This window comes from Gymnodraco acuticeps, unplaced genomic scaffold (genome assembly GCF_902827175.1).
Source record: "Gymnodraco acuticeps unplaced genomic scaffold, fGymAcu1.1, whole genome shotgun sequence".
NCBI classification, from domain to species: Eukaryota; Metazoa; Chordata; class Actinopteri; order Perciformes; family Bathydraconidae; genus Gymnodraco; species Gymnodraco acuticeps.
In genome coordinates, this window is record NW_022991187.1 from 1,715,386 (window position 1) to 1,737,171 (window position 21,786).

The 21,786-nt window shown below is 40.7% G+C and overlaps 1 protein-coding gene across 2 annotated transcripts; it reads left to right on the plus strand.

The window, feature by feature from the left end:
* Nucleotides 1-761: 761 nt before the first annotated feature.
* rab11fip1a (RAB11 family interacting protein 1 (class I) a) lies at nt 762-21,519 on the plus strand. 2 transcript variants are annotated; one of them, XM_034238363.1, is made up of 6 exons: nt 762-1,455; nt 12,060-12,496; nt 13,684-14,575; nt 15,969-17,714; nt 18,011-18,113; nt 20,026-21,519. In XM_034238363.1, exons 1-6 carry the CDS (start codon nt 1,106-1,108, stop codon nt 20,221-20,223), a joined length of 3,726 nt encoding a protein of 1,241 aa, XP_034094254.1. In that variant the 5' UTR covers nt 762-1,105; the 3' UTR covers nt 20,224-21,519. The 2 variants fall into 2 exon arrangements, with proteins under 2 accessions (XP_034094254.1, XP_034094255.1); XM_034238364.1 differs by lacking the exon at nt 15,969-17,714.
* The last annotated feature ends 267 nt before the right edge of the window (nt 21,520-21,786 follow it).

The window sequence follows — 21,786 nt, forward strand, 5'->3', positions numbered from 1 at the left end:
ATCATAAGACGTCAAATAAGTGGGCCGGTCGGATAAGTCACTAGCAGCCTCCCCCCCACGTTCAACGGGGGGTTGACAATTTACTAGTGGTACCAACATTCTAAAAGGTCCCATCCATATTTTCTCAAGGAATCATTGAGGCTGTGGAGTATTTTCTCTATGTTGTATGTCACAAAATACTACAAAAACCCATGAAAATGAAATAAAGTATTTTGTTCTTAACTTCACGCCCCAGTTTTAAAGGAATATTACCCGAAAACGACTAGCGAGGATGTGATGAAAAGGCCTAGAGGTTCACATCTAGGCCATGTGAAATAATATTATCAGTACTTTTAACAGTTCTTTTGAAATACAATATAAATCTTTATGAGAAAAAACATTATTTGCCTATTATAATTTAATTTCCTGCTTTGACAGTCTATATATTACTTAAACAAAGGGAGAATTTTAAAATAAATAATTTTACTTTCAAGAAACATCAGACCCAATCCCTGAAACGTTTTTAAAATTATTTTCCTGGACATTTATACCTAAACTAAATAAGACAGCTCTACTGAAGTCAGATCAGTTCTATTTGTAGTCCTATTAAATTATGATATGGCTTTAGCGAAGGTAAACTGATTCCTGATCAGTGGCTGACTCATACTAACGGTACGTGACGTCATCACACCCTCTGCGTGCTGTCCAATCACTGCCCGACTTAAACAAAATTGATAGAAAAACTAACCAATTAGGAGGCAGCATGAAGAGTAAGGGCGGAATCTAATAACATCAGGGAAGTGTTTTATGTAGCTGAGGCAAAACAAGGGAATTGTTTTTGATGAAAAGCTCATAAAGGAATTAGCCGCACCGCAGTAATGTCCTTCCTGGGGTATTAGTACCAATGTTAAGTTGGTTAACCGAGTGTTAACTTTAACTCAAGTGTTATTCGAGACTTTATCGCTACGAAGAGGAGGGCGAATAATTACGACATCAACCTGAGCTTCCTGAAGTTAAGCTAGGTAACCTAAACCAACAGAAGGAGAAACACGGAGTTCAGGGAAAGGTTAACGAACAGTTTGGCGTGGTAATATATCTAATAACTCGGATTAACGAGACTTCCGCGATGTCTCTGGCCGACCAGAGCCAGACTTGGTTCCCTACGAGTGTGCAGGTAACGGTGCACCAGGCTCGGAACCTGCGTCCAAAGGGCAAGAATGGCACCAACGACGCCTATGCCATCATGCAGGTGGCCAAAGACAAGTTTTCTACATCGGTGTCGGAGAAATGCATCGCCCCGGTGTGGAAAGAAGAGGCTTCCTTCGACCTGCCACTCTTCCACCCGGGAAACGCTGACCGGTGCACCCTGCATATCATCGTGATGCACCGGGCCCAGGTGGGGCTCGACAAGTTCCTGGGTCAGGCTGTGGTCAACCTGCTGGACCTCCATGACAACAAGTCCAGCAAAAAGACAGAGTAAGTGACTACCGAGAGGCTGGGAGGTCCTTTTGGTGCTTCCCCTGGGTGTGTTGTTGGTTGTAGTTATGAGTTCCTCTTATTTCTCTTCTCTAAATCCTCGTTAGAACTGTATTCGAGTTTATTAAAAGTGCTTCATCAGATTGCAAACTGTAGGCTACAGAATGATAATAATTCACACACACTCAGTCTAATGCAATGTATATGACTTTAAGCTACATTATCAAACTATAAATCAACTGAAAAGCATTGTTAAACTCCAATCCTAGATTAATTAGATTGGTAAACAACAAGTTATGTGCATATCCTACCATAACCCAGAGTTTTATTAATACTTTATTTAATTTATTGTACTGTAACCTTAGTTTGACCACCCTCTAAATCCAGTTTAAAACTTCTTTCCAGTTTATTAAAAGTGCTTCATCAGGCCCAGAAAGTTTCAAACTGCAAGCACTTCTTTCAAACTTAAAGTTAACCTAATTTAAAGACTATTAACATTGTTTTTTGTGGCTAACACCTGCCTGGTCATGATTTTGTATTAACATTGTAATCCAAAATGTGATAAATATCACAACTCCTTAACTACAAACAGTGGCCAAATGTTGGTATTTATTACGCTACCCGAGATATGTAATCCATCTTTGACTTCACATCATCGAAAACAGAGTCAGATTTTTGTAAGTAAACTGCCTCTTTATTAATGAATTGATAATTAGTCAAATCATGTAAGAGGATTCCTTAATTTGCGAGTATGCATAAACTGTCAAACCTAACCAATCCTGAGTTTAAATTAGCTGTGAAGTTTCGTCATGTCTAGTTTCAGAGACAAGTAGAGACCATCAGGAATATATTCTGTTATCAGGTCGAAAACTGAAACGACACACCAGCTATTCACCTTTGAACGTAAACAATGTAATATAATACCTCTCTCTCCCTCCTCTTATCAGTGTCTGAGAGGACAAACAGAAAACTATGAAGATGGCAGGATAACAGTCCAAAGATATCTTATCTCAGTTTTGTCCTCTGTCTTCTTTCTCTCTAACATTAGTCTGAGACCTTTCCTTCATACATTGGTGTGAATTCAACTCTAGCAGCTTACTGGCGTCTCACATTGCTTCTGTTAATATAGCACATTCTTCAGGGCCATTAACTAGTTAACAAATACGTCTGCTCACACCCCGATGCGTTGCGTGACTCAGCATGTGTTTGACGTAGCATGGGTGTAACTTGAGTGGAAATAAAACATTGAGTTAAATGGGATATCCACACCCTGATTCATGATGAATTTAAAAAATACAGTGCGTTCAGTATAAACACTGACTTCCAAATGTGGCTTGTAATTTTGAAGTGACCTGAGGGAGATTGAGGGTGTTAGTTTTCCAGTATCACTCAACTAAGTGCAGCTTTGATACAGCGCTACTATGACCTCACTCACTGGGTTATTGCACCTGAGTGTTATCTTGTGCACAGTACGTTTTTCCATTTGAATGGCAAAGTTCACTCCTTCTCAGGTCTGATCTCCTTCCCTCTCCCTGCTGCTCTCGCTCCCTCTGTCTCCTTTCAGACCCGTTATGCAGGGTATTGGATGTTGCTGTTTGTGCCTCGAAGCGTGCGGTGTTAGATTACTGTCCTGCTGATCCAGGGAGTGACATTGAGGACTTTGTTTGCCTCTGAAAGGAAGCTCTGACGCTGTTGTTACACAATATCGTGTTTTCAAAGATTTATTTCGGCGATAGGATTGTATATTATGCTTTTGTATGAATGGAAGTCATTGAATGTCATAAATTATAAGAGAAATAACACGATTTAGGGATGTAACGATACCAAAAACTCACGGTACGATAATATCGCGATAACAAGTCCACCGTACGGTATTTATCGCGATATTGAATAATAAAGAGGAAAAATAATTCCTTTTTTTTTTTTTAATAAAGGTTTTTTTTTACTCGGAAAATGTTTCTTTATTACATAATAAATCTGATTCGTACAGCATTTTAGTAGGATAGCAGTATTTTAGTAGGATAGCAGCATTTTAGTAGGATAGCAGTATTTTAGTAGGATAGCAGCATTTTAGTAGGATAGCAGCATTTTAAAGGGTCAAAAACAAAGTGACAGTAACAGACTGGAACAAGAAAACCAGTGTTTTTGTACCTATAGTACTACCAAACAAAGTAGGCCTTTTCTTTGTGACACTGCATCTCACAAATAAACATTTAATAATCAGACCCTGCAATAAAATAAATCAAGTTTCACTTTAGTTTTTCAAGTAACTCAACTCAAACTCACTAAGTCACTCACTCAGACAGGTTTTTAGGAATATGAGAATGTCCACATTTCCAGGTATTTATAAGCTGGGATGTTTGGGCATTTACAATATCCCCTGGTTCACGAGCGTGCTCTCTTGTGAACAGTTCAGACCCGACGGGTAATAAGGGATTATGACGGACATTTTACGATCCTGTCTGTCAAAATGACGGACAGCGAAAAAGTCTAACGCCACCTCAGTGGGACGGAGAGATATGCTTTGGCCATGGGTGACAGCAGTGGGTCAAACTGTGCATTGTCTCTCCACCACTTCAAAAACAATACAGTTGTTGCCAAGAAGGTGAGGCTTATTGACAGAGATATAAATATACTGTTGGTACTTGTCAATGTCTCTAGGTGTGTAAATGTAGCCCTGTAAATACGATGTCCTTTTGTGTTCTGTTGTTTTATGTTCATGTTGTAACCTACTTGCTGCCATGTTGGACAGGTCTCTCTTGAAAAAGAGATCGATGATCTCAATGGGACCATCTGGTTAAATAAAGGTTTAAAAAAAAAAAAAAAAAGTGTTTTAAAAAAAAAAAATGGTCAGTCTCACGACGGTATTGGGACGTTTATTTACTGCGATATTCGGTATATCGTTACATCCCTAAACACGATAACTATAAAATTAAAGGTTAAGATTCTGATGGTGTTTTATTTTAGGTGAAGGAGTTTACAGGTTTGATATTAAGGATTTTCTTTAGATTATTTCCTTAAATAATAATAATTAGTGTTGTCACGATACCAACATTTTGGTTTCGATACCAAGTCAAGAATTGCGATTTCGATACTTTTCTTTAAAAAAGGGAAACAGTCTTAAATGTAATTATTGTGCTTTAGTTCACACCAGAACCATAACACACACTTTGAAACAATGAGAACAATAAATAAAATAAATGACTAGAATTTTTCGCTTCTGGCGTCTTTGTTGTCAACAAGCCGAGGCGCAGTTGCACTCCCACTTGCAGCCTTGCTTCTCGCTTTCTCACATGCTCTGGCAGCTAGAGCGTGCTTGAGAGGGGAGGGACTTAGAGCATGCTTGAGAGGGGAGGGACTTAGAGCATGCTTGAGAGGGGCGGGACTGCAGGCACGGCTGCAGTGCAGGGAGTGGAAGCAGAGCGCTGAACACACACGGCTCTTATTAAAAGTACTTTTCCCCGTCATTCTTAAAGTACCGATACTAATGAAACGGAGGCATCGTAATGTTTTTAACGGCAGGGTATCGCGGTACCTTTCAAGTATCGGTACACCGTGCAACACTACATGACACTGACTTGACTTTGACTTAAACAATTATTCTCATGTACACAACTAATGATTAATTGTATTATTGATCAATCAAGCTTACTTCTAAAATCATTCTGTGTTTTGTTGGTTTATAAAATGTCAGAAAAAGCTGCATCATCTCAAAATGTACTGCCTGATAAATAAATCCGGGTTTTTGGATAGTCCATTCAGTGTTTCCCACAGAAAGGCCCCTTAACCTATTCGGGTGTCCCACGCATCCCCCCCCCCTCAAATAACAAAATGCATGCGAGTTCATGGCTACCATAGCAGACAACGTTCTTGTTGCGTTGTTAATGAGTGAGACACACGTTCAGGATCTGTGGGGTTTATTCTCCCAAAAATATAATTTACAAAAAAAAAATGTTTTTATGAGATCTATTTGTGGCGGACGATATTTAATTACGGTGGCCCGCCACAAATGAATCGATGTATGGTAAACATGATCAAAATAGATTCAAATAAAATGTATGACAATAAATGCATTGTTTCGGGTCCAAATACTGAGTCACGTTATGAGACGATCATTGCAGAAAAGTCGGGACAACCTTTTGTTCAGACACCTGAGCCACTATATTTATTTTGTAAACAAAGAGCAGAGCAGTGGAACTAAATCAACATCTCCCATCTTGACATATATATATATTTGTATTGTTTTCACCCACTCATGAGAATAACCTTAAAAGAAATGATGCAATATGTGATCTCATCAACTTTCCTGCAGTGGTTTATGATAATCCTTGAAATGAGATGTTACTCCCTTTCCTGCTGATCCGTTAACACATTTAACTGCACTTCAAAGGTTTGTGGTGTCAGTGAGTGTTAAACTAATATTATGGAGAGGAATCACCTTAAGTTTGTTTGCTGAATGCATTCTGTAGTCCTCTCGTGGTATAAACACAGTCTCTCCTGTTAATCATCAGACATGGAAAGAGAAGTGCCCTTCAGTTAACCGAGGGAACCTGTCCAGCAGGACCGGTTAGGTTAGGCACAACACTTTATTTCTGTGTAATCAAAACATGTACACCCTGTTAATAACCGTAAAAGTTATGCATTGTCTCTGCTCCGGTGCATTCCCTGCTGTAACCGACGCAGACTAGAACAACCGGCCGTCTTTTATCTGTCCTGAGAAAGGGCTCTGTCTCGGGGCCTTAGTAAGTTAGCCATTATTTAACTTGGCATGCTTGCTTTAGTGTGGGAGATGAGAGATGTCTGTGGCTCAGTTTGACTTTCATTACATCACGTACTGCACGGCACCTTCATGCGTTTGGAAGTGTTTGAGGAATGTTTGTTCCCTCCCATGCTTGTTTCCTGACTGTTAAACTTCAAAGAGCCTGTCTGGATATCTGCTACTCTCCATGACACTAAAATGACGTTCTGCAGCAGTAACCTCCATATGAACTGAAGATAACGGTTAATGCCACAGCTGGTTTTGTATTTAAACGATTGAAATACGTCTCAGTTAATCTCTTTTTAAAGTAGGGTTGAGCCTTAATAAGGCCCTCGTTATATTTCAACAGGAAGAGGAAACCACCCAGTAACCTTTTACAGTTACAGTTGATAATGTGCATTTCCAAATACTGATTTCATAACTCTTCACACGCACAACAGACTTGATACTCACTCAGCTGTGGATCGCTTTTCATTGCTTTGACACAAAATGCATTTTATGACCAGATGCTTTCACTCAAACTCAACCCCCACCAAATCTGTGTGTATTTACAATCCATGTTTACATCCTATTGTACAATGGTTACATGCATTAAGAGAACCTTAGCACCACACTAGTACTACTCATTTATCTGCATTTTGCTACATCGACAGAGAAATTGAGTAAAAAGAAAATGCTTAAACAAGGATTAGGACATATAACACTTTGACATTTTGTAAGACAATTACATTACATTTAGCTGACGCTTTTATCCAAAGCGACTTACAATAATTGCGTTCGACCAACAAGATACAAACAAAGAAGATACAATGCTGCATTTCATCATTCTCTACTTGTGGTTCACTGCAGAAGCTCCCCACATCTCAACCCTATAGAGGAGTTCTTTTCCTTATTGAAGTGGAAAGTTCATGACCACCAGCCACATAATCAGATACCCCTCTGATACGGGTCTGAATTATGGATGTCTGGACATATCTGCAGAAGGTTGCCAGGGATTTGTCAGGCCTGCTTAGAGGTTTTACAAGAGGTGTGATGTGGATGCCAAATTGTGGCCAAATGCAGAAGAAAGGGTAGAGAAGTATTGCTCTATTTCTACATCTGTAGCTGTCCTCTGTAAGAATTAGTAACTTCAGGTTTATTCATGTGTAAAACTGGCAGACAAAGCCCCCTAAAGCATGTTGCAGCATTTCTATGACATTCTACATGGTAGCAATGTCCATGGAATAAAGAACCTTTGTGTTTTCGTGGAATCATGATTCTTGAGAAATGTATGCAGGGTGTCCGCGGGGTCTTAAAAAGTATTAAAAGTTGATCAATCAATTTAGCGAAAATTAAGGGTATTAAAGGGCATTTTCCAAGGTATTACATTTTGTAGCTTGTTTTCAATAAGTATATCAATGGTCCAAAGAGGTTGTATTCTACAGTCTGCCTGAATGTAATCATTGCGTAGGTGTGTAGTGTGATTCTGTGTCGTTTATTTATGGCATCCCGTTGGGTTTGACGTCATCTGAACAGGACATCGCACGCTCACTGCTTGATAGCGCACAAAGGTCCGTTTACGCCGGTTGTTAAACAACATCGTTATGGGGAAATGCAAGTTTGCGTCCAAACGGTTGGAAGATAAGGAGGAAGGACAATTAATACTGTACATAGTAAATGTGAGGTAAAGTGTGTAACCGGTTAAAACTCCAAGTGGCGATGAGGTCTTAAAAGGTATTGCATTTGACTTCAGGATTCCTGCATATACCCTGGTATAAAAGAGGCTACAAAGACAACCGTGATGCTACCTATTGTTAGTGTTTATGGTTGCAGTAGTTTTGGACGTTTGAAGTGTTGTGCTGAGCTGCATGTCATTAAAGAGTTTTAACTTTCTTGTTTACTTCACAGAAATATCTGTTACCAATTGGAGAAAAAAAAAGCAAGTGCCGCTATCAGACGGTTCTGCTGTAGAACAAAAGAGTTTAAAAGGGGAAAGGCGGGGCATAATGGGCACTTCTGCAAGATCTCACCCCGTGGGGTCAAAATGATCACAAGAACGGTGAGCAAAAATCCCAGAACCACACGGGGGGACCTAGTCAATGACCTGCAGAGCTGGGACCAAAGTAACAAAGGCTACCATTAGTAACACACTATGCCGCCAGGGACTCAAATCCTGCAGTGCCAGACGTGTCCCCCTGCTTAAGCCAATACATGTCCAGGCCCGTCTGAAGTTTGCTAGAGAGCATTTAGATGATCCAGAAGAGGATTGGGAGAATGTCATATGGTCAGATGTAGTGTTAATTTCGTCAGCTATTTTTTTATTTTGTTTTAGTCTTAGTCCTGTGTTAAATTTCCTTTTTAGTTTTAGTCATATTTAGTCACCTTCATCCTGTTTTTATTTAGTCAAGTTTTAGTCGACTAAAACAGTAACTATTTTAGTCACGATTTAGTCGACTAAAAGTCTGAGCATTTTAGTCATATTTTAGTCAAAGAAAACTAATTATTTTAGTCGACTTTTTGTCAATGAAAACTGTTGAGTCTTTTTTAGTCATCAGATTATATAGAACATTTCAGTCAAACTAGCCAAAACCAATAATTTGTCATTTTAGTATATATAAATAAATAGGATTATATCTTGTCCTTATTTGATGAAAAACACAGGTTGAATGATTAAGAATGAAGCTTTGCAGAGAGTATCTGCTCAGGTTTGTGGTGTTTTTACCAGCTGTGTTATGGCCACATTGCTTCCCTTCTGATAAAACAATGCATTCGCTTTTTTTCTCCGCCTCATTGAAGCGAAAATGGGCCCAAATATCACATCGTTTCTTTCTCCCAAGCAGTGGTGGCTTTAGACTTTTTCGTTGTCAGTCATTTTGACGGACAGGATTGTAACATTTCCGTCATAATCCATTATTACCCGTCGAGTGCACAATGTATCACTCACTCGCGCTGATGGGGGGGGGTATTCGGTTAACGCGAGTGCGACCACTGCTCCCAAGCCCTGTTGTTGCCATTTTATTTTCTGTTAAATAAGGTTAGTTAGACCATGAGTTAGACCCGAGTCTTCCTGACAGTTCACAGTGTACCGCTGCCCAGTGTAATTCAAATGTACCGCCGCGCGCAGCACCGACACACAGCTGCTGCCCTGCCGCAGCACCGGAAATGGAACTGCTGGGAGAAAAACTGACTGATCAGAAATGTAACGTTATCTTTGATAATATTTCGTCTCCTCATTTTTCGTCAACGAAAGTAAAGAGAGATTTTGGCTAAGTTTTTATTGAATTAAACTACATTTTCGTCTCGTCACTTTTCGTCAACGATATTGCATGATGATTTTGTTGCAGTTATTGTTTACTATCGTCTCGTTTTCGTCATGGGAAAAAAGGTCGTTGACGAACATATTTCGTCATAGTTTTAGTCAACGAAATGAACACTAGTCAGATGAAACCAAAATAGAACTTTTTGGTAAAAACTAAACTAGACGTGTTTGGAGGAGAAAGAATGCTGAGTTGCATCCAAAGAACACCATACCTACTGTGAAACATGGGGGGGGGGAACATCATGCTTTGGGGCTGTTTTTCTGCAAAGGGACCAGGACGACTGATCCGTGTAAAGGAAAGAATGAATGGGGCCATGTATCGTGAGATTTTGAGTGACAACCTCCTTCATCAGCAAGGGCATTGAAGATGAAACGTGGCTGGGTCTTTCAGCATGACAATGATCCCAAACACACCGCCCGGGCAACGAAGGAGTGGCTTCGTAAGAAGCATTTCAAGGTCCTGGAGTGGCCTAGCCAGTCTCCAGATCTCAACCCCATAGAAAATATTTGGAGGGAGTTGAAAGTCCGTGTTGCCCAGCGACAGCCCCAAAACATCACTGCTCTAGAGGAGATCTGCATGGAGGAATGGGCCAAAATACCAGCAACAGTGTGTGAAAACCTTGTGAAGACTTACAGAAAACGTTTGACCTCTGTCATTGCCAACATAGGGTATATAACAAAGTATTGAGATGAACTTTTGTTATTGACCACTTATTTTCCACCATAATTTGCAAATAAATTCTTTAAAAATCAGACAATGTGATTTTCTGGATTTATTTTTTTTTATTTTTCTTTCTCATTTTGTCTCTCATAGTTGAGGTATACCTTAGATGAAAATTACAGGCCTCTCTCATCTTTTTAAGTGGGAGAACTTGCACAATTGGTGGCTGACTAAATACTTTTTTGCCCCTCTGTATCCAATAATAGCAAAGGGCTTTCATGGTACCAGCAGAAAGTATCGGTATGTACTGTATGGCACTAATTGCTTGTTTTTGAAAAAGGACTCTCCAGAACACTCCTACCCTTCCCCTGTCAACAATAAGTGCTGATCGCGTGCAACAGAGAGGACATGAGGCGGGGGGGGGGGGAGCTTAAACAAAGCTGCAGTTGTTATGCTTTATCTGCAGTTGGCATGGTGCTCCAAAGAGGAACTGGAATAAGCTGATAACCAGTTAATGACAGCTGTCAGTCTCGGGTCTAGCAAGACACATATTTTAAAACATTCAGTCAGAGCTTTTAGAAACCAGCCGATTTAATAACGTCTGTTGCTGTGGTATATTCAACTTAAGCCTACACGTTGAATTGTTTCCAATGCAGTTATATTACTATATAAAGGAGCATACAGCGGTTGAACATTATATTTATATATAGATTTGCAGTGTAGGGCTTCAATCAGAACCAGAATTTCTTCATCCGTCCCACAGAGGGAACCTTTACATTGTTAAAGCAAAAGTGTAGATAGAGACAAAAACGCTATTAAATAAAAGGCATGAATACACTTTTACAAATTCAAATTAAACAATACAATTCTACAAAGCACACATATAAGATGGAGAAAGATAACGAGCAGTAGAAAGAAAGTCATGTGTAAAATGTAGAAAGTCGTGTTGTAGCAGCCAGATAACGGCCGTAAAAGAAAAAGTATATGTTGCGTTATTTACAGATTTCTGTTACTTTATTAACCCTTAGACGCATAAGTGGGTCTTTTTGGACCCGGTGAGGTGGTTTTCTTGAAGTATCTTTGTAATTAAAAAAATTGTATCATTTCATATTCCGGCTATTCCTCAAAAAACATGTTTTGGATATCATGCCATTCAAATATTTAATTTACATTTTAAGAAATTGTAGTTTTTGTATTACTACCCCAAGCTTCCATAAGTGGGTCAAAAATGACCCGCATGCTCTTTCTATGGCATCCTATGGGAAAACGTTTTTTTTCAAAATGTAAAATAAACGTCTAAAATTATAAATAGTGAAAAATTAAACATAAAATATTTCTATTGTGAACCAAAATATAATACTAAATATTATACAAGTGATTTTTCTTAATCAAAATGACAAAAATGGCATAAAAACATATTATTCTAATACGGGTCCTTTTTGACCCACTTATGGAAGAGTGTAGGGTCCAGTCACTCGGGCATCTAAGGGTTGAATAATCTAACTAAGAATTAGCAGCCAGTATTACAAATAATTAACGATTATTTTCAATATGGTTAACTGTCACTCTTTTTTAGTGAAAGCTCCCAAGCCCACATTGACGCCCTCAAATTGCTGAAATGGATAATGCTTGCCATTTTTGTATATATAATGATTCAATATGTATCTTGATACCAAGGCCGTGATCGGTCTGGCTTGTATGAAACATAGACAAATGTGCTGAGGTAATTGCCTATTGCCATTTTCTTTACTTGTATTGAGAAACTAATTCTCTACAAAATATCTAGGTTTTTAAACATTTAAAAAGCCTGTAATTTATTCTCAGAATTTCCTATGATTTTGCGAATAAATCCTAAACATCTGCTTCCTTTTCTCTGTCATTTGCAGTTGGTTCAAGATGGTGGACAAGAGTGGAAAAGAGGACAAGGCGCGAGGGGAGGTGCTGCTAGATATCCAATTTATGAGGAACAACATGTCAGCCAGCATGTTTGACCTTTCTATGCAGGACAAACCGCGCTCTCGCATCTCCAAGCTGAAGGACAAAGTCCGTGGGAAGAAGAAAGATGGTTTCTCCGACTCTGCTTCAGCTATTGTTCCCTCTGTCAGCAATGTCCTCACAGACAGCGAGGGCGAGGCTGACGCACAGTCACTCAACCAGTCTCCTGGAGTTAAAAAGAAATCAAGGCTCAAAACTCTTTTTGCTCCCAAATCAAACTTGCAGAAAAACATGTCACAGTCCATGTCCACACTGGGGACTCTTCCAGAGAAGAATTCATCTCTCAGCAGCAGCCGCTCATCCGGCCTCAATGTTGACTCTCCTGATGGTAACTTCATCTTTCTATGCTCTGTGTTATGGCGCATTTCCACTACAGGGCCTCGCTCGGTATGGCTAGGCCTTGTTAGGACTAGCTCACTTTATGCTGCGTTTCCATTACAGTTTAGTAGCTGGGGCAGTAACTATAGTAACGCAGTGTAGGCGGAGCCGTGACGTCATCTTCAATGAGAACCCCAGAAAAACAACATCAGCCGTTAGCTCTTAGCACTCAGAGCTCACAGCTCTTCATATCTGTTCAGAAACTAGACAAAAGTTAAACAAGTACAAACCACAGACTGCCTGTGTCATGGCGAATACAGTCGCTGGCTTATTTATGTCTGTAGGCCGTTGTTGTGAGTGTGGACGGTCGGAGCATATACAACGTTAGCTTAGCCGATCACCATTTAGAAAACACGCATTTTAAAAGATTTTTCGTCTGTCTGCAGACTTGTCAAAGCATTAATTCATGGTTTTTACTAACCGGTATCAGTATGTTGTTACTTCGGCATCATTTTGAAACGTGTATTACAATTAAATCACGGTCAAATATGTTCATTTTGTTGTAGTTGTAGCCCCCTTGCCAGCGATTCTCTCTCTAGTTTAGCATACTCAGCCTGGTTGTTGGTCCGGAAAGAACCTCGATTTTTTTGGGTCCAGAAAACTGTGAAATAGTACCCGCTAGCCGGTACTATGCCTAGTGGAAACGCAACCAAAAACTGTCCGGACACGGCTCGGCACGCTTAAAGCGAGCTCCACGCTGTAGTGGAAATGCGCCATTAGGGCTGCTCAATTTATTGTATTTTAATCGCAATTACGATTTTGGCTCGCAACGATTATCAAAACAACATAATCGAGAGAAAACGATTATTTATTTACATTTTTTTTTATTTAAACTTTTATTTTTTTGGTTTTTCAGTTGAATTATAGTTAAAGTTCAGGGTAATCAACTGTTAAAAACATACTGTTCAAATTCTTTTTTTCAATAAATTGATATTTTCAAAGTAAATGGATAATCGTTTTTAATAATCGTGATATCAATTATTGACCCAAATAATCGAGATTATGATTTTTGCCATAATCGAGCAGCCCTACTCTGTGTTTACTGTATGTTGACATTCTTTCCCGTCCTGCACACTGCAAGTTAAACAATGTTTTGCATGTCAATAAGGACCATGTTTTCTTGTCTCCCTCCCACAGTCAAAAGGAAATTCAAATTCCTGGGACACAAGCGGACAGGCAGCTCCGACAGCAAGGTGTCTCAGGGTGCTTTCTCCCTCCTGGGTCGCCACAAGCACAGCAACAGTGACATAAACAGCACGTGCATCAACGGCAACCATGTGTACGCCGAGGACGAAGAGCCCAAGAGTGGATCCACTCTCAGTCTAAACAGCTCAGGACAAGGATCTGTAGAGGATGTCAGCAAACACACCACGGAAGTCCCTGTAGATGCCTTTGTAAGTGTCCCCTCCTATAAGCAAGAGTCAGACCAGAAGGCAAGCCTGGAGCAACAACGCCACCAAGAGGAGGAGGGGAGAAGGGAAGCAGAGGAGAGGCGCATAGCAGAGGCCAAGAGGCTGGTGGAAGAGGAGAAATACAAGATACAGCTCAAGAGACTGAAGGAGGAAGAGGATCTCAGAGTGCAAGAGGAACAGGAGAGGAAGAGACGCTTCCTCGAGGATGAAGCGAGGAGGAAGGAGGACGAAGAGAGGAAGAAGCAAGAGGAAGCAGCTGAAGTACAGAAGCTCGAAGATGAGCGTCGCAAAATCGAAGAGCAGAAACGTCAGGAGGACGCATCCATGAGCGACCGCCTGTCGTCTCTGTTCGGAATGATCAGAAAGAAGGAGGAGAAGAAGGAAGAGCCACAAACTAAAGAAGAGTTTCCAACAAAATCCCCTCGCAGCATCTCAGAAGATCCCGAGCAACCGACCTCCCATCGCTCCAGCAACCCCTTTGAGGACATTTCCCTCAGTCCAGATCAAGCACTAAATGGAAGCCCAGCTGATCCTCAGAAATCCAGCCGCACCCCACAAGGCCCCTCTGCCATGACCTTCCTCAACCGCTCCGCAAAAGTGTCTGCAGTCAAACCCAGGTACGCCTTCTCCTCAAGTTACTCTGCACTAATGTCATGTACTTATGTTTACGTGTCATGACCCTAAGAATGACATTATTTGCCTGTAGTCATACTATCCTTTCACTTGCATGACTGGAATGCCATCAATAGGCCTGCAGGGGTAACTGCACATACTGTCGTCTTTTTGTTAGGGCTGCTCGATTATGGCAAAAATCATAATCTCGATTATTTGGGTCAATAATTGATATCACGATTATTTAAACGATTATCCATTTACTTTGAAAACATCAATTTATTGGAGAAAAACAATTTGAACAGTATGTTTTTAACAGTTGATTACCCTGAACTTTAAGTATAATTCAACTGAAAAACCAATACAAAAAAATGTAATAAAAAAAAAAAATCGTTTTATTTCGATTACGTTGTTTTCGTAATCGTTGCAAGCCGTAATTGGGATTTAAAATAAGATTAATTGAGCAGCCCTACTTTTTGTTGGAACGTACATTCTATTTTACAAAAAACAATAGGTTTATTTTTTCTTCTTTGGCATCTTTTGAAAATGCTATTTAGGAAGAAAACACTTGTTTTCAGTCATTACGACACCGTGTTTGTCAACGCTGAAACTTGGATATTTCACAAGTTTCTGTGTTGTTTCTGTTGACTGCGCCTTGAATGACCAAAATGTTGAGTTCCAATGAAGCGGTTGATGGACCAGTTGGACCAGTTTGCTCTTGGTTGAGATGAGAATCTGGGAGTGGCTTGTGTTTAAGGGTTTTGTGGAACAGGTTCTGGACTGAGCAGAGCTCTGAGGAGTCACTATGCTGCAGTGTTACCTTCTTTGTGGATGTCTTGTGTGATAGAGTTATTTTTTATTTATTTTTTTTCTACATTGTTTGTGGACTGGATCTTTTATTCTTGAGTCATGATGGTAAGGGGCTTATGTTTGCTATTGTAATTGATGTTACGGAAGTAAACAAATGTTGCTAGATTGTAGATAACCTAGGCATTTCAAGTTGTTTGTGTTATTAAGTTGTAATCTTTATTGTGCAACATTTGATGCCGTGTTTGAATACCTAGTATAATTTCAGTGGCATAGTCTTTAAGTAAAAATGTAACATCGTAGTATTTTTATAATGGGCTGTTAAAATGTCTCATTGAGCAAGTCAAAGCTAAAAATAGAAACTGCAAGACACGGAAACTAGATGTTCAGTCTGTGAAATGATTTATTTATCTTTACTGGCAGCTTTGTCTAGTGCAGATTTAAGATAAGGAGATGCAAAGTGTACTGGCTGCATTTTCTAGGTTGTGAAATGCTAGTTGGGTTGGTGACGGGTTGTACATTGGTGAAATTACTTTAGGTAATGTGATGGTCAAACTGACCTGTAGGCCTTTTGCTTTCACTCCTTGGCAGATTTACTCCATCTCTTGAGTCTGAACCTGCCGATTGCCAAACCCCCAGTCAGCTGTGTCCTTCCCCAGAAACCTCTGACACCAGCCTCTCTAGTGTCCCGTCTGAGTGTTCTGATACGTTCTCCAGTCTCCACTCATCCTTGGCTCCACCGAACATAAGCCAAAGCCCGTCCGGTTCTCCTCTGGGCAGCGTAGAGGATTTGTCTTCTGTTGGATCTTCACCAACCATGGCAGATAAGAAAAGAAGGGCCCCTGGGACCCCCTCGTACTCAGGACATGGGAGCCTTAATGGTGGAAATACCGCTCCTGTCAGAGAGATCACAAACCCTGCATACGTAGAGGCGGAGACGCAGCAAGGTGGAAAAGTATCCATACCACTTCCTGATTATGAAAGCCTATTCCCTCAGAAGAGACACGGAGTGCAAGGGCACACTCGATGGGACCATCTGATCGCTGAGGTCAATCAGAAACACAGGGACAGTTCAGAGATGAGTGTGGATGGTCCGGAGGAACAGCGACCCAGTGTAAAGGCTTCAGTCCCTCAGGAGAGCGCTGCAAGTAGGTATTTTCAATCCCGATCTCAGGATATCAAATCTATCTCATCAAAAAAAGCAGCTGCCCCAGCTCCCCCTAAATCAAGTGCACCTCCACAACCTCGATCAGTTGCAGATTCTCCTCAGAGTCAGAGTACCGCTCAGCAATATCCCATGAGGCACAATCTGCCTGCAGTCCCAGAACCTGTGAGCACAAACAGAGAAAGTCCCTCAGGGGTGTCCAGGGATGGACCAAGGAAGGCGTTGCTCCCATCAACTGCTGCAACACATGCACCCAGGCCAACCAGCCAAATGGACTCGCACGCACCATTAAACGATCAAAGACAAGTCGGTGTGAACAAAGAGATCCCCACAGCCAAACCCAGACAGAGGACTAGTGGAAGAGACTCCGTGCTGCAAGAAGATTCTGCTGCGACACCAGTGGTCTCAGACAAACATTTGAAGAGTAACCTTCAAACATCATCTCGTTCAAGTATGAGCAACGTGGATACAAAAGGCAGGCAAGCAACGGAGAAATTGGACTTTGACCCATTCCCCAGTACTGATCTTATTTCCAAAGACCCGTGGGCTCCGCCAAAGGGACACCAAAAAGAAGACCTTTTCACCAGCAGTGTTCAAAAAGAGTCCAAAGTTGAAGATTTGGGAATGACACCAGACGATCTTGATTCAATGTTTGGTCAAGAGAAACTTTCCGATCCATTTGCTGACTTTAACGGCAGTGGTTCAAACAAATACAGTGAGGTCATTGAACAAGTAGAAGATCCAAAGCAAGTCAATCCTGCTTTCCAGAGAAATAATTCGAACAGAGGAAGACGAACACCTCCGTCCACCACTCTCTCTGCTGATAGGTCTTCCAAGTCTCTACAAGAACCCGCATATAAAGAAGTAACCACAGCGAACAAAGCCCCCTCTGCGAGAGGTGTCAGGAAAGAGTCTATCACACCGACGCCTTCAGCTGATGCCAATACACAAAACACATTTTATGGAGGAGAAGATCAATTTGGAGCTGAACCGTTTGCCTCTGTGTTGAATACCTCAGAACCCCTCGAGGTGGTTATGGAGGAGCCGTCGTCTCAGGCAGAGGATTTGTCTGGGGGAAAGGCACCTTTGAGAGCATGGGTCTCCCCATCTGATGTTCAGTCTGTCAGTGCTCAGAATAGCAATGGAGGTGGGCTAGCTTTAACTCCACGCAGGTGAGATTCAAAAGGATGCTTTAAAAGAATACAATTGTGGACTTTTTATCTGGATTTTGCATAATGACATCTGGCTGTTGTTTGGGGAGGCAGATAGGGTGTTGGGATTTACCTTGGGTGATTTTGAAGGCTTGTGATTTCTAGGTCCTTATTTTTCTTCTGAATATTGCTCTTGGATGACAGTGGGATGATTTGGAATCATATGTTTCATCTTTTTGTATCCATCTTTTTATCCTTTGAAGTTTTTGTGGATATTGTTGAACTTACTCACAATAATCGATGTGCTTTCTTTACAGGCCTCATCCTGTGAAACCTATGAACTTGGAGAGCCAGCAATCCATCAGCACCCCCGCTGTGAAAGATATAAATATCCGTGACAGCACAGCAGGGAAGACTCAGGTAATGTTTTGTTGATATCCTGATGGATAGAAAGATTCTTGATTGTCCCTTCTTTTGAAACCACATTATGAACTGGAAAAAAAACAGCAAAAATATTTGTAGACATATCTCCTCTCAGCAAGTTGATTGGATTTTCTGAAGGACACATTTCATAACCTCTCTTTTCATTTTCTAACATCATTTACATTACACACATTTACAAGTCAACCCCATTTTTTGGAAAATATAACGCAGCTTCAAATGTGATGTTTTTTACATGTGAAATCTTGTAATGCTCAACTTTGAAGCAGAGTCCTGCATCGGGTCGGGTACCCGCGGGTACCCGACGGGTGACCCGCAAAAAAGGTGATTCGCGGGTGGTATTTTTTTCAAACGCTTTTTTCCGGGTTCGGTTCTGGGTAAAACAAAGATGATGCGGGTCGGGTCGCGGGTGTTGCATAATAAATATATTAAAATAATAATAAATTAGTTTAATGTTTAAAATCCTCAGACCTCTCCCCCGCGGGACCGCGCATAATCATAACCTCTGCAGCGCATCAATCTGCTGCTGAGCGCGCCACATTCGAAATGGCTGAGGTGAAGGCGGAGCTCGGAGAATACAGCATTTTCAATAACACTTCCTCAAGAGCGAAATCCAACGTCTGGGAGGCTTTTGGTGTCATCCTAGATGGAGGAAATAACCAACATCCCACGCTTTCTGAGACAAATATGAAACTGCGTGTGTTAATAATTGCACGTTTTCACTGCTCATAGGCTATGCGGGTTCGGGTCGGGTTGCGGATCTTGTGCCGACGGGTCGGGTCGGGTTGCGGAACTAATTGGCAATATGTGCGGGTAGCGGGGCGGGTTCGGTATTGCACGTCGCGGGTGCGGGGCGGGAGCGGGTCTTGAAAATCAGACCCGTGCAGGACTCTGCTTTGAAGACATTTGTGACCTTGGAAATAGCAGTCTGGCAATTTCCACTTGCCTTATTTTTTCACTCAGCAGATGGAATTTGTTCAGAGTTGTTACAATATCTCCATCTTTGAAGGAAGGTCATAAGATGTGGGTGGAAGCTTTGACAAAATAAGAAAACTTTTCTGAAGGGACCAGCCATTAAAGTAAATATTTGAATGTTTTTAAGTGGGGTTGGAGTAGGTACTTATCCAAAGTCCATGCATTTACCTACAGCAGATGGCCGTCAGCACGCCCCTGGTTTAAAGAAGACGGGAGTAATACATGGAAATTGAGCAATGTTCTTGGTGTTGACAGAGGCAGCAGCAAAACATATTTCAGTCACTTAAAGGAAAAGCTAACCTAAAAAAAATCAGTTAAAGTCTTTACTTTATTTCGAATATTTTCTTGCTTTACCTTGCCGCCCTTTTCAGTCAGGGGACGGAAATCACAATATACGCTTTTGCTAAAACCACCAAAGTCAATTGACAAAAAAAGTACTTTAACTCGCATAACATTGGAGTTGCAGGTCTGCTGCTTCCTCTATTGGTCAGCTTGTTCGCTACAGTTTGAATTTTTTGTATACAGATTTAGCCAAAGCCCGGCCATGACACAGACAAAAAAACCGGCAGAGCAGCAAAACTAAGTTTTGTTCAGTTTCTAAAATGTTTTTATTTAATGGAATTTGGTGAATTGGAAGAAAGCATATATTGATGGGTGAAATGGAAATGTTCTTAAAATAGCATACACTTTATGGGCCTTTGTAATGACTTTAGCTGCCCCTGTCCACAGCAGAGCATTGCTTTACTTCTGTGCCAGTAAGACGTTTTTTCTCCAAACTTGGGGTGTGCCTCATTTACTGCATACTATCAATCTTCAAAGAGTCCTCTAACAGTTCAAAATGCACACTAATATAACCAATCAATACTTTTTCATCAGAATGCATCACCTGTATTCACTTCTCCTCGTTCCTCCTCAGGTGGTGTCCTCGGTGCAGAGTGGGCCGTACACCCAGCTGACGCAGGAGGAGCTGATCACGTTGGTGGTGAGGCAGCAGACCGACCTGTCCCGAAAGGACTCGAAGATCGTTGAGCTGGAAGAGTACATCGACATCCTGCTGGTCCGCGTCATAGAGGAGAAACCCAGCATCCTGCAGTCCCTCACGAAACCAGTGTAAGGTCCCAGCTGCTGGAGGAGAAGCGAGTCCCCCTTAAGGGCACAGTCATGTTGGTTCTGTTTGTCACTGTGAGACACAATCTCTACAAAGGTCTTATTATAAGCATATGCACTTTCTTATTTCAGAGCTAATGTCCCTTTAAAATTGTCTCCAAAGATATATTGGGTGATCATTTAATAACAATCAAATTAAGATCTTTTTATGAGCAGACTGTTTTGACACTAAGGTACTGGAATTTGCTTTTAAAATGTGTTACATAGATTACTATTAAGCATTTTGATTTACATACCATACTTTATAAAGCTTGGGTTTATTTAATATATAATTGATGCTGATAAAAAAACAATTATTTTTTAAATATTATCTTGCTTTTTTTACTCTTCACCATGAACCGTTGTGTAACTTATTGCCGTGCGATGTACGATCATTTACATAAACAACCATTCCAAATTCATGCACCATCAGATTGTGTAAGCGTGATATTACTCTTGTATAAATGAATCTAATGAGCCGGTTTAAAATTAAGATCATTTATATTACAAGGGTTCATTGACTTTCCCCTCCATTACTGAGGTCTTGATTATTCTTGGCTTGCATGTGGTTTTTTTTAAACTACCTAAACACTGCGATTCCTCCCACTTTTAACTCACCACAGTTGAATGTCATCAGATCAAGTCCTTAATAACAAAATGTGCCTATTTTCGCTTTAAAACGGGCTTATTAAGAAAACAGCAATACAAAAAAACAAGCAGCTGCTTTTGAATCTACATAGTTTGAATAACACAGCAGGTTAAGTGTGTGTGTGTGTGTGTGTGTTATTTAGCCTGTGGACATAGTTTTACATATTATGCAAGTGATCAAACGCTACTAATAATAATAATAATAATGTGAGAGTTTGATCACTGTGATGTTTGTGTTGTAAAATGAAACCAAGAGATAATCAAAGAGGAACTGTAATAGACTTTGTATAAGTAAGAAACCAACCAGCCTTGTATTTGTATATGAACTACACTAATAAACATGTATGCCTTTTATATGACACTATTATTTTATGTCTTGGCAGCAAAGATTGCAATATTAATCCTCAGAATGTACAGAGTGCCTTCAAAACCTTTTCCATGACTCTTGTGTCTGATTTGCTGGATGGACGTTGGTTGGCCACCTCTCCTTTTTCTAGAGTGAGAGATCAAACTTGTACAGCCTGATGATACAGATGATGTAAAAACTTTGTGAAAGAAGTGATGCTGAGGAAAATATGGTTTTATTTAAAATAAAGACACTCATTATTTCACCACATTGTTTGTTTTTGCAGTTACTTACTGTAAGAGAAACTTCTGCAGCAATGGAGAGTCAGGACTCAGAGAGACACGAGGAGAGTTGGAGCTTTGATGTCAAACACTGGTAGTTTATTACAAGTATCGGCCGGAGAATTCATATCACAAGTCACAGCAGCAAGAGGTTCTGACTGCACGGGTGGGTTGCCACATCAATTCTGCTGCGCCTTTTAACTAGCTTACAGAGACACTGGAGATAGCCCAACATCTGGAGACACTGAATCACCTG